Consider the following 14,077-nt stretch of genomic DNA (forward strand, 5'->3'; position numbering starts at 1 on the left):
TAACGTGTGGCATAGTGAAAGATGATCTTCAAATATTGAGGGAAACCAAGTATTCTGTTTGCCCATTCTTTTAAATTGTTATTTGCTTTTTTAAAAGCAAATATATATATATATTTTAACCATTTGGTTGTTTATATTATATAGCCATTTTACATACTTCGATTCGCCAGGATTTACTTTCAGACAAAGTTAGACTATTGTTGTTGTTGTTAGGTGCTGTCGAGTCAGTTCCGACTTATAGCAACCCCATGCACAACAGAACGAAACACTGTCCAGTCCTGAGCCATCCTTACGATCGTTGTTATGCTTGAGCTCATTGTTGCAGCCACTGTGTCAGTCCACCTTGTTGAGAGTCTTCCTCTTTTCCACTGACCCTGCACTCTGCCAAGCATGATGTCCTTCTCCAGGGACTGATCCCTCCTGACAGTATGTCCAAAGTATGTAAGATGCAGTCTCGCCATCCTTGCCTCTGAAGAGCATTCTGGCCGTGCTTCCTCCAAGACAGATTTGTTCGTTCTTCTGGCAGTCCATGGTATAGTCAATATTCTTCGCCAACACCACAACTCAAAGCTGTCAATTCTCCTTCGGTCTTCCTTATTCATTGTCCAGCTTTCACATGCATATGATATGGTTGAAAATACCATGGCTTGGGTCAGGTGCACCTTAGTCTTCAAGGTGACATCTTTGCTCTTCAACACTTTAAAGAGGTCCTTTGCAGCAGATTTACCCAATGCAATGCGCCTTTTGATTTCTCGACTGCTGCTTCCATGGCTGTTGATTGTGCATCCAAGTAAAATGAAACCCTTGACAACTTCAATCTTTTCTCCATCTATCATGATGTTGCTCATTGGTCCAGTTGTGAGGATTTTTGTTTTCTTTATGTTGAGGTGCAATCCATACTGAAGGCCGTTCTTTGATCTTCAAGTTAGACTATAAGTGACACATAACAAAAACCAGAATATGTCCCCCAGCTTGTAGAGGAGAAATCGTGAGTGGTGTGCAGTAGTGTATGCATAGAACTTCGAATTGATCATTGGCATGTTTAAACTAGTTGCTGAGGAGTCAGTCCTGACTCATGGCAACCTCATGGGTTTCAGAGTAGAACTGCTCTCCGCAGAGTTTTTAATGGCAGACTTTTTCAGAAGTAGATCACCAGGCCTTTTTTCCAAGGTGCCTCTATGTAGTCTCGAACCCCCAACCTTTCAGTTAACATCTGAGTATGTTAACTGCTTGTACCACTTGGTGACTCTTGAGAATGTGTATAAGCTCCAATTTGTGTAAATTCTGGAATGTGTCCTTGTAGTCCCATAAGTAGTGAAAAGAAGGCTCAAGGAAGTGCGCATCGTTTGGGAGGAATTAAGAGGGGGTTTTGGCCATAGGAAGTCCCTGGGTGGTTCAAACGGTTAACTGCTCGGCTGCTAACTGAAACCTCGGAAGTCCAAGTCCATACAGAGGCACTTCAGAAGCAAGGCCTAGTAATCCATGTCTGAAAATCAGCCACTGAAGACGCTATGGAGCACGTCCTGTTCTGACACACATGGGGTCACGTGAGTTAGGATTGACTGAGCAGCAACTGGTTTTTCTGGTTTTATTGGCCATAGGGTTTTTTGGTTGTACCTACCTTACTTCAGAGCCCTGGTGGCACAATAGTTAAGAGCTTAGCTGCTAACCAAAAGGTCTGCAGCTTGGATCCACCAGCCGCTCTTTGGAAACCCTATGGGACAGTTCTACTTTGTTCCATAGGGTCGCTGTGAGTCGGAATCGACTGGACAGCAACAGGTACCATTGCTTTAGGAACTTTTAGGCCTTGGAAGTTGATCATCACCAACAAGCATGAAAAATCCTGTCTCCTCCCTCAGTGGTGGACAGAGTGGGCATTTCATTCTTGAAGTTGTTGAACCAAAATGAGATAAACAGCACTATTTATACTCTGCCATGTGTCAGCAGGCCTTTCTAGATGATTACGGTGATGTCTTTCCACCCTAAATAATTTTTACGAATGCACCGAGGAAGACAGATTTCTGTTATCTGTCTTTGATGGGTCATAATTTGAACTAGCACTGTGTTTTTTCCTCAAAATGTGCACCGTTGTGACATGGTATTTAATAATGTTAGGCTTATTGCTGCTGAAATAAACACAGCTGTAAGGAATGATGACCCTCCTCTTAGTATAAAATGGCTTCCTCGTGCACTTCCCTAACTCTGAATATTAAGTTAATATTCGCGTGGATTTCTGAGCTCCTTCCACATCCCAGTCCTCCTCCCCCATGGAAACCCCGTGAAGAATACAACTTTTGACCGAATGACAGAGCATAGCAGGTAAAATTAGTTGCATTAATTTAGAATATGACAAAAAGCCTTCCTAAATCTTTGTCACAATGCAACGGTCAAGCAACATTAAACCAGAGTGAAAACAGATGAAGGAAAAAGAGTTCGTATTTTAAAAAGAAACATGGTGAACTACATGACTTACAGATTTTGAAAGGATCGTTGATAGGTGGGTAGCATGGGCTAGGGCAGTTTCCAACTTGGAAATTAACCTCTGCAGTTGCGTGTACCGTCTCATTTAGTCTCTGGATATAAAATTAACTGTTACAGGGGTTTCTTGGTACATTTTTGTATTTCTTGGAAAAGTGAGCCTGCCTTGCTAAAGGTTTCGTTCAAGAAAATAAAGGAGAAAAGGATGAGGAATAAACTACACATTTCTATGCAGTGTTTCTTAAGTGTATGTATTTAAACAACAGCATACTTTTTGCAAATTGGTATAAAAACAAACTGTCTTCTAAAAAGGGAAAGCCAGGCCTTGACCTTTATTTCCTATACCTTCACGACACCTCTGATTTATTTTGTTTTGTGTGTTCTCAATGGAAGAAGATCTGGTATTTATTTTTTAAGTTTAATTCTACCATTTTGGGTTATGGGAAAATAAAAGCTTTTGATAGGGTCAATCTAGCTACCTAAAAGCCCATGCTGTGTGTGATCATAATCTTGATCTTTGATGAGATCTGAGCTAGTAATATATTGTGATTAATCAAAATGGATTGTACTGCATGTAATATAAGTCATCTTCACAGATGGGATAGAGATTCAGAGTTCTTTTGAATATTTCTTTTAATCCCTTCTAGGATAAAATGGGATAAAATAGCTTTGGCTTTTTTACTTTAAATCAGATTTAGTCCACCAAGTAAATGAGTAGGAAGAAATTTTGAAGTGCAGTTTTGCTGGCCTTACAGGTCAAAAAGAAAGAAACTTGATTTTTTAAATTCTTGGTAGTATTTTATGGAACGCTTCATATGTTTTTTAAAAAATGTCAAATTATTAGTAAAATTTAACAAATAATCTTATTTATTTGTAGTTTGAGGAAAATATCTCATAAAAAAATATTAAGACATCCCATTGAACCCATTACCATTGAGTTGAATTCCGACTCATAGCTATCCTGTGGGGCAGAGCAGAACAGCCCCGTAGGGTTTCCAAGGCTGTGAATCTTTGCAGAAGCAGACTGCCACATCTTTCTCCTGCAAAGCGGCTGGTGGGTTTGCACCGCCAGCCCTTCGGTTAGCAGCCGAGGGCTTAACCACTACGCTACCAGGGCTCCTTTATTAAAACCTACGTCATGGAAAATAGTGTTGCAGTTTCTGTTATTTTCAAGAGCATACACAGTTTTTTTTTCCAGATTATCTTCTTTCCCTCTTCTCATTATAGATTTCCTGTCTAATTGACATCTGATAACAGAAAACTTTATTTTGGCAATTAAACCACCGAACTTCTAATACCCAGAGCACAGCGACAGCCAGAGGTTGCACACACACAATATTGACTGAATGTGTCTGTCAGTCCGTTGCGTGAGCTTTGACTGGGTTTTGTACTAGATCCACAGGTTGATTGATGAAGTTCCTAAACACGGCAGAGTGCGGCTTGGGCACAGGGCTGTGCACAGTTTGCCGTTAAGTGGCTTCCTGAGTTTAGGAAAATGTATTGACCTCTCAGCCTTAAGATTCCTTCCTTACCTATAAAAATAAGGGACCGAACTTGAGCCGCCAGACTGCTGTCTACTTCTAAACTCTGTGAATGCACAGTGAACAATTTACTATAACTCATACATCCCAAGGAAAACACCCTCCCGTTTAATTTAAGCACACTTAAGTAACTTCAAGTCCCATTATGTGTCATCCCCCTATGCCTTTAATGTATGCCTAAGAATATAATTGAAGATTTCTTTAGATTAAAAACACTCATTTGTGAAGTGGCCTAAAAGCCTGTGTAAGGGTCAAAAATTAAAATGATGTGGAGCTACTGGGACTGGGCATATAAAGGAGTCCCTGGGTAGTACAAATGATTAACACCCTGGCACGCTAGCCCTGGTGGCGCAGTGGTTAAGTGATACAGCTACTAACCAAAAGGTCGGCAGTTCAAATCCACCAGCTGATCCTTGGAAACCCTAAGGGAGGCAGTTCTGCTCTGTCCTCTAAGGTTGCTATGGGTCAGAATCAACTTGACAACAACCGGTTATGCTGACCAAAAAGTTGGAGGTTTCTTGGAGTCTACCCAGAGATCCTAGGAAGAAAGGCTAGAGATCTACTTCCGAAAAATCAGCCATTGAAAACCCTCTGGAATACAGTTTTACTCTAACATGCGTGGGGTCATCAGTGGTTGGAATCTTCATAGCAACTGGTTGGCGCTTACAAAAACATCGTGCTAATGCAAAACAAATCAATAATTGAAATACGTTGTTTACATGGTTTCCAGCAAGCCTCTTGCCTAGAAGTAAGATTTGGCTGGTCGCATAGTACAGCACTGAGCACATCGTAGACAGCCACAAATTGTTGGTTGAAGCTGTACTTAAATCTTACCGACAATTTACCAAGCAGCATTTATAAAGTGTGACTGTCAAACCAAAAAAACCAAACCCAGTGCCATCGAGTCGATTCCGACTCCTAGCGACCTGATAGAACAGAGTAGAACTGCCCCATAGAGTTTCCAAGGAGCGCCTGGCGTATTTGAACTGCTGACCTCTTGGTTAGCAGCCGTGGTACTTAACCACTACACCACCAGGGTTCCCAATGACTGTGAAAGAGAAGAAAAAATCAGTCACCTTACCAGTTGTTTTTTTTTTTTTTTTTCTATCAACATTATACCAAACTCACAATTTCACAGAATAAATTATATCAAGTTGATTTACCTTTGTAAAGGTACCATTAGTCATAAGCCCACTAGGAGTTCCGGGGTGGTGCAAATAGTGAAGCATTTGACTACTGACCAAAAAACTGGCAGTTCAAACCCACTCCAAGGCACTTGGGAAGAAGGATCTGATGATCTGCTTCTGCAAGAGCTTAGCCTTGAAAACCTTATGGAGTGTAGGGTCCCCAGGAGTTGGAATTTACTCAACAGCAGCTGTTTGGGGGGGGGGGTTTGTTTGTTTGTTTGTTTGTGTACCACTGGAGCCTTAGTGGCGTAGTGGTTAAGTGTTTGGCGGCTAAACCAAAGGTCAGCAGTTCGAATCTACCAGCCGCTTCTTGGAAACCCTATGTGGCAGTTCTACTCAGTCCTATAAGGTTGATATGAGTGGAAATTGACTCCACGGGTTTTTTCAGTTTTATATACCCATTATATGTACCCATTATGTCCACAGGTGCTTCCTTATGATGGTAGGAAATTGAACAGAAAATAGAACAGCTATGATTTAACTGATCAGGCAGCCATTCAAGTCTTGCAAGACACGTTTTCTGAAAAAAAGCTGCTTACTAAAAGTGAATTAAGGGTTTACTCCGGAGCCACACATACTAGAGAACTCAATAAATGCACACTTATGACCACAGAAGAATAATTGAATAAGAGAACTGAAAGGAGCTGTGCAATTTGTCCAAACTGTTTATAAGCTTCCTATGGAGCAATGATTAAGGGCTGACTGCTAACCAATAGGCTGGCAGTTCGAAGCCACTACCCACTACCCACTCCTGGCAATCTGCGCATGTAAATATTTCAGCCTAGGAAAGTCCCAGAGGGCAGTTCTACTCTGTCCTGTAGGGTCACTATGAGTTAGAATCGACTCAACAATGGCACACAACAATAACAGACTGGATAAATAACCCACATGTATTAAAATCAGAATGATTCAACATTTTTTTCTTTTATCTTTTGTTTTTGTTTTTCCCTATAGGAGACCTGGAGAGCCCCCATTAATAAAAGGCTGGCTTCCTTATCTTGGACAGGGGCTGAACTTCCAAAAAGCTCCCTCTGCTTTCTTAAAAACTCTTCAGAAGCAGCATGGTGATATTTTCACAGTTCTCCTTGGGGGTAACAATCACTTCCATATGTTTCTTAAATATGTCATAATGTCTCATTTTTTTTTTAATGTCTGTATGTTCTCTAGGCAAAATATGGAATATTTGTAATTGTTATTTTATGTGTAGAGCTAGTAAAAAAGAAAACCATGTTTTTTAGCATAGTAATTCTCACATTAAAAAAGATTAAACTCTCCAGAGGATGTATGGGGAACCCCACTCTCCTGCCACCACCTGTTATTCTGTTTATTTTGTGTTCACTTCTCTTATTCAAGACTCTTATATAACCATATAACAGTAAACTAGAATGTATTTTTAATTTTAAAATGTTTGTTATGCTTTAGACTGTTATCCCTCCCACCTTTCCCCCCTCCTCCAAACATAACAGCAAGATTACTGTACACTTCAGACATCACAGATCATAAGTCACGGAAGAGAAGCCAGAATGTTCTTAGCTCTTCCTCCTTCGAAGTCTATGCTATCCATCTGTATCAGTATCCACTGCTGCATAACAAACCTCCCTAAAATATAATGGTTTAGAAAAGCAGCTGGACTTGCATGGAGTCACTCATGTGGCTATAGTCATCAGGTAGCTTGATTACGGCTAGATGGTCCAAAATGGCTTCATCACATGTTTGGCTGGGCGTCCTTGTTCACATGGCCTTTCATTCTCAAGAAGGCTACCTTAGGCTCTTCCTTACACAGCAGCAGGGGTTTCGAGAGGGTGAGTAGAAAAAATCCAAGGCTTCTTGAGGCCTAAGCTCAGATGTTCCAAAGCCTCACTTCCAGGTCAGCTTACTGGCCAAAGCAAGCCACACGGCTAACCCAGATCCAGGGGTAGGGAATAGACTCTCCCACTCTTCGTGGGAAGAGTGGGAAGTCACCAGGGAGACCATGTCGAGTGATAGAAGGATTTATTATGGCTATCTTTTTTTTTTATCTTTGCACACAATCTCACACCAGCTTTTCGCTTAGACTACTTATTATCCATTTGCTCCTTCCTTTGCCTCATCCATCCCCTGGGATGCTCTCTACACTAGATCATCCACACTCCCTTGCCCCATGGCTTCTGGCTGAGTGTGCACTGGAAGGATCGGAAGTGGCTCCAGCTTCCACTGGGCTCTGGAAACACAGTGCACCTTTCTTCCTTTTCTTCATGAGAAAACTGAAGACATCAGATATGATCTCACTTAGATGCCCACATGTCTACCAAAGGTACCCATATTCCACAACTATCCCTACCACATTACCTCCAGTTTCAAAGAATGTTCAAGGCAATCTGTTTCGCTGTTCCATGACCCTTTCTCCTGGCACCTCTGGGCTGGTACTCCATTATTCATTCCTTTCACACAGGTATCTTCTTGTTTTCTCCCTTGATGTGTGTGTGTGTGTGTGTATGCACACACACATACACAAGTATACAGAAACCCTGGTGGCTTAGTGGTTAAGGGCTACAGCTGCCAACCAAGAGGTTGGCAGTTCAAATCGACCAGGCGCTATTTGGAAACAGGGCAGTTCTACACTGTCCTATAGGATTGCTATGAGTCAGAAGTGACTGGAAGGCAATGGGTTTTTTTTTTTTTTTTTTAATTACATTAAAGTGATAGAACCAAAATGATGGCACAGCTTAGTCTCTTGCTACTGCTTTTCTGTGCTTAAAGCACTTCGAGGTACCAAAATGTTTGAAATTTCCCCCTCACACGCCAGGCCCTCTTGTGCCTCCATGCTTTGTCTTGTGGTTCTTTGTACCAAAACACTATTCTTTACCTGGCTACCATGGACTCATCCTTCAAGATTTCAAGCATTAGTTCCTCCTAAAGCCTCCCCTGACCATCTCCGCTCCCTACTCTATGCCTGTACAAAACATACTATATACATACAAAACGTTGCCTCTGAAACTTGGCAAAGTAATTAAAGGCAGAAGAAATTATTGTCTCTCTGGGAATAGAACATAGAATTCCAAAGCTGAGTAGAAAAGGTATAAGTGATTGCGCAAAGAAAGAAGCATGCATAAAAATGGTCTTGACAAGGAATACTCCAAATCAGTGGCAGAACCAGAAGGCGCAGTGTCATGGAGGGTCCGAACCACCAACCTTTTGGTTAACAGCAGAGCACTTAGCCACTGCGCCACCAGGGCTCTTATTTAATGTAATATTTGGGGAAAAGTACAAATACTTAAACTGAATGAAATTTAGTAAACACGGTGAAGTTCTGATACAAACAGGTGATACTAGTTTCGTCACAACTTACTTCTCTGCCTGGCGGCTGTTAAGTTTCCCCTAACAATAATTGTATACATTCTGATTTTAGAAAAATTGAAATCTACCAAAAAAAAAAAAAAAGAGAAGTGAATCTTAGAAATAGAGGAAATGTGGTATATAAGCTAATCCTCACACAGCTCACCAAGATCCCTACCTCTCCAGCCTAGTCTCTTGCTTGTGCTCATGGCACCATTAATGCACCAAAAAAAAACCCAAACTCAAGCCCACTACTGTCGAGTCAATTCTGACTCATAGTGACCCTACAGGACAGAATAGAACTGCCCCATAGGGTTTCCAAGGAGCAACTGGTGGATTCAAACTGCCGACCTTTTGGTTAGCAGCCAAGCTCTTAACCACTGCACCACCAGAGTTCCATTAACACACCAAGCTGTTTGAAATTTCCCCCTCACATACCAAGCCCTTTCGTGCCTCCATGTTTTCTCTTGCTGTTCTTTGTGCTGGAATGCTGTTCCTCACCTGTCTGACGTGGGCCCACCCTTCTATACCGTGGTCAGCCGTCACTTCCTCCCAAATGCCTCCACTGACCATCTCCTCTTCCTACCCTATGTTTGGTGACTCTTCTCCAGGCACCAAGTACTCCTGGTCTCACGTCTGTCATAGAATTTAATAAATGATAAATTTATTGCTAATTCCCTTGTCTGTCTCCATTCATTTTTCTCTTAGATCGTCAATTGCCAACATTTAGTTCAGAGCTCAGCACTAGCTGATGCACGATAAATATTGGATAAGTAAATTCTTAATACTTTAGCTGATGAAATACTATCCTACAAATAAAGACCATAGCTGGTGCCTCAAGTCTAAGTGACTTTTTGGCTCTGTAGTGCTAAAACTATACTCTCAAGTTAAAAAAAAAAAAAAAAGTCATACTCAAAAACTATACTCAAGTTTTTTTTATTAAAAAAAATCTTTTTTCTTCATAAGTAGATACAACAAATTATTGAAATTTTCAGTTTTCCTTTTTTAATACATTATACAAATATAGCCTAAGATGATTAAGCAGAGATGTGGGTCAGATTTGAATAATTTTATTCACTTTTCAAAAACAACCAATTTCTGCTGACACTTGATAACTTCATCTTAGAAGCTGAGATTCTTGCTCAGTCTCTAATGTCGAAATAATTTGACCGTGGTTATGTTTTGAACCCAACAGTAGACAACCACCACTGAATATGTACTACTGCTTCTCTTTGCCGCTTCCTAGAGTTTGGCTAAATTTCTGCCGACAAATGCTGCTAATGTATAAAGTTCTAATGATCAGCTGGCAAAGTAGCTCATATGGAAAATACGAAACAAGGAACAGAGTCTTCTGGCCTTGTCCCACGACGTGATTTCAGTGGCTGTATGTTCTTGCATGATGAGCAAATGATTGTCATCCTGCAAAGTCTCAAGGGACACGGATGTCATTTTAATAAAGAAATTAAAGGGTACATCTTTTCATGAGAAACCACATAAATTCGTGACCTGTCGCGGAAAATAGTTCTCTAATTGGTTTTGTGTGGTGGTGCGGTGGCCCCTATTTCCTTGGATGTCACCCCAGAGAAGCTCCACTGTACATCATTGTCAACAGCTCAGTGAAATCTCCCTAATAAGAGGGGGACTACAGAAATGTGGTCAGCCTCAAGAAAACAAAAAGTTGGTTCATATTTCACTCCCACAACTAATATTACCAGCTTAAGATTAAAAAAAAAAAAAAATCTATTGAAGACCCAGCTAAATGCAGACTTAGAAACCTTGTAATTATGGTAAACTTCTTTAAAATTCACATTTGTCTCATTTTTGTTAACAGGGCAGTTTTATTCCAAATAATCAAATAGTCGTCCTGAATTTTCATAGCTGTGTCTCTATATAGCACTGAAAGTTCTAAAATGAAAAATCAAAAATCAATTTGTAGTGATCTAGATGTCAAACTTCTTAGGTATAAGACATCAGGCTAAATGACTGATTTTTTTTTTTTTAACATTTACTGACATATTTCGCATCCCATAACTTCATCTTCCTATAAGAATTAATTCTAACATAAATGAAAAGGCCTTTGAGTTAGTAAAGAATTATGTAAGGTTATATAGGAACACTAGAGTTAATATCTTAGACCCAGTCAGCTCCTAAAAAGGAAAGAGAATAAAATTATCAGCAAAGAAGGCATTAACAATTTTGATCCCACTTCAAATAAATTTACTATTCAGAAAGATGATTGTATATTGTATTGTTTCAGAAGTGGGCTCCGTTTTGATATTTACATTTTAAACAAGGGTGAACTCTGAACTTCCTTAAATCAATATTTGTTTGTATGAGCTGCTGACAGCATCATTTCTTTTTTCAAAACATGGCAAAAGCTAGTGTTTCGACCTTGGGATCTTTGTGAACTATGCAACATAACTATTAACACTTGGCAGTCATCTACATAAAATCACACTCTAGCAAAAATAACTCTTACTCTAAGAATACATGGCCTTCAGAATAACTTTTCAGGTTTCCTTTGTTAAAGAAATTTAAATTCGTTTTATGAATGTATATGTGTTTTCCTAACTGTCTGATTAAAGATCACAAAGAAACTCTTGATTTTGCATCTCACATTAGCAGATGGTGGACAGATGGTTTAAATTAATATTAATTTTGAAAAACTTAGCTTAAATTGTTTATACTGAAGATTAAAAGTTGGAAAGCCAGTTAACATCTCCAGGGTTATTAGTACTTCCAAATCCACTTGAAAAGTAAAATCCAGAAAATCAAAGCATCTACTTCTAAAAAATCTGTATCTCAACCAGAAAGATAGTAGAAAAAAGTGGTGAAACAAAATGCCTTGTTGTTGAAAGGAAATAAAATAAGGATGAGAAAGAGCAAACGCAGACCCTAGAAAGAAAAGAACCTTAAAAAGAGAGAAAGAATTAAATGTACAAATTAATGATTTTTTTAAAGAACCTATGCACACACAAATGCTTATTTTAGAAGCAATTGATTAATAATTGGTGCTGACTAGAACCAATTTTTTCACATTCAACCTTTCTGTTATTGTTGTTAGGTGCCATCAAGCCGATGCTGACTCATGGCAATCCCAAGTGTGCAGAATAGAACTGCTCCATAGCGTTTCCAGGGCTTTGACCTTTCAGAAGCAGATCTCCGGCCTACCTCCTCTGGGTGGGTTTGAACTGCCGGTCTTTCGACTACTGGCTAGTTGAAATCATTTGTGCCACTTATGTGGCCTATTTCCTCGAGATATCTTTAATTTGAAATTAACCTCATGATTTCTTCCCGTATCTTCATCCCCAAGGAGATAGGGACAGTGAGAGTGAGAGGAAATGAGGAAGATGGTAAAGAGAGAGAGAGGGAGTTCATAATGAATTGTGGACAAAGCAAAAACTTTCACACGCGCACAGTCTCTGCTTCAGTAGGCCCAATGACATGTAGCACACGCTGTTATGGGTGAATATGCTTCTGTCTTTCCACTTAGACTTGGATGAGTGTAGAAAATTGGTAGGAAAAAAATTCAAATATTCTCTAAAGACTGTGTGTTTTACAAACTGAATCTTGTATACACTTTCTGGGTTTTAGTGAATAATTTAAAATTACCCTAAAGATATTTACCAAAATCATTTCATTTAGTGCAAGGAGAAAGTTATGAATACCACCTGTGAAAATATACAGCTTTGCCTAAAATTACATCTTTTGCAGAATAAGAGAATTGACTTTTTTTTTCAATTATTTGTCAGGCTGATACTGGCAATTTTATTTAATTAAGTTTTTATGGTAAAGCAGGTGTCATAAAATATGCCCAATTCCAGTTGATTCCTTTTTGAGCTCCCCAGAGAGGAAAAAAATCTAGTTTACTTTGTAGATGACAGCTTTGGGATCTGACCAGAATTAGTAGCTACTTCTAGCTTTATCCTCATGTCTACATTGGGCTGCATTATTAAACGAATCTAGGGACAATGGAGTAAATAAAAGTTAAGTCATAAGACTCATTCTTAGAAAAATTTTATGGCATATATGCCTTCATATATTTTAAGCACATATTTTAAAATTGTGAAAGAAAAACACATTCATTCTGCTTCTAGAATTCAATTGAAAATTATACAAAATTTTATCCTAAGCATTGTATGAAATTGAATTTCCTTTCTTTGATGCATTTTGAGTTACCATGCATAACAAGTGAGAACTTGTTCACCTAAGAAAGTTTGACACACACACATACACACGCATACACCAAGGGGGTGGATGAGGTGAAAACGGAAGTTTAAATGATTCTATAAACTTGAATGCCTAATTGTTTATTGTCTTAAATGTGTGTTCTTGGAAAGGAGAGGCTTATTAAATGCCATTATTGAATAATATCTCCATGATACTTCTAATTAGAAAGCATCTTAAAATAGTACTGCAGGGAGGCGAAAACAGCATGGTATGGGGAATGACTTCTCACTCAGGTTCTGCCACTACAAATGGTAGCATGACTTTGACCCTTAACCCCTCTTGACTTTTCTTTAGTTCTCTCAGCTGATAAGTGCAGAGGTTGAATGAGACAATCTTTAAGGTTCCTGCTAGCTCTGAGAAACAGACCATAATATGACCTGTCTCATTGTACCTCCTTATGAGAATCATGGAGACCCTTGAAAAAATAGGTATTTGTGATCCCACTTCCATGCCTTATGAATCAGTATCTTCCAGGGATCTTTATTTTAACAAACTCCCTGAGTCTTTTAATTAGATAAGGTTGGACAACACTGATATACGGAGAAGACCAAGTAGCACCTCCTCAAGGATCCTTTGTTGATATTTCCTGGCAGAATGAGACTTATTTCATTTTCTGCTTCCCTTCACACCTCTGCTATATCACTGTTCGTACTGATATAGCAATTTGTTTGCATCTTTATATATTAAGAGAGAAAGAGTCCAAGTGAGTTTCTGGATCTCAGTAAATGTTGAATGAATGGGTTCTAGTCTGAAGTCCTGTTTCAATTACAAATCAGTTGTGTGACCTTGAACATGTTGTTAAATCTCCCTGAGCCACTATTTTTTCATATATAAAAATGAAAATCTGGCATTTGTAATTTGTTGTTAATGTTAAACTAGATATTTATTTGTGATTACCTGGTTCAGAATGTGTCATCATCTATTTGAGTTAAAATTATTATATTTGACCAAAGCTAAAATTCAACCAAGTATAAAAAGAAAAAAATGAAGTATAGTTATAAATAATTGAATGGCATTTACTACTTTGGTTTTGTTTTTCTTTTTTCTGTTTGTTTTATTGGGGCAAAAATATGAGAATTGTTTAAGTCAATGAATATGGAGAAAAAGGGTATTTCAGCAGTAGGGTACTTTAGATAAACATTGTTGTTTTAAACTATTTTTTTAAAGGATATTTGCCTTTAAATTTCTAGAGTTTTTCCAACATCTTCCATTTTAAAGGAAACATGTACTGGATCTTCGAATGAAATAGATTTTTATTAAATTTAGTGCCTTTCTAGATGTTATGTATTAAGGTTTTTCTAATCTTGACTGAATTCTTTTCAAATT

General features: G+C 38.8%; 1 protein-coding gene across 2 annotated transcripts in view; it reads left to right on the forward strand.

The window, feature by feature from the left end:
- LOC126059035 (cytochrome P450 7B1) overlaps window positions 1-14,077 on the forward strand; it is a 212,432-nt gene that overhangs the window by 172,289 nt on the left and 26,066 nt on the right. For both annotated transcript variants that reach the window (XM_049854550.1, XM_049854551.1), the window contains exon 2: window positions 6,161-6,297. In XM_049854550.1, coding sequence (XP_049710507.1) covers window positions 6,161-6,297 — 137 coding nt within the window. The remainder of the gene's footprint in view (window positions 1-6,160; window positions 6,298-14,077) is intronic.

Source organism: Elephas maximus, chromosome 15 (assembly GCF_024166365.1).
Source record: "Elephas maximus indicus isolate mEleMax1 chromosome 15, mEleMax1 primary haplotype, whole genome shotgun sequence".
In the NCBI taxonomy this organism is placed as follows: Eukaryota; Metazoa; Chordata; class Mammalia; order Proboscidea; family Elephantidae; genus Elephas; species Elephas maximus.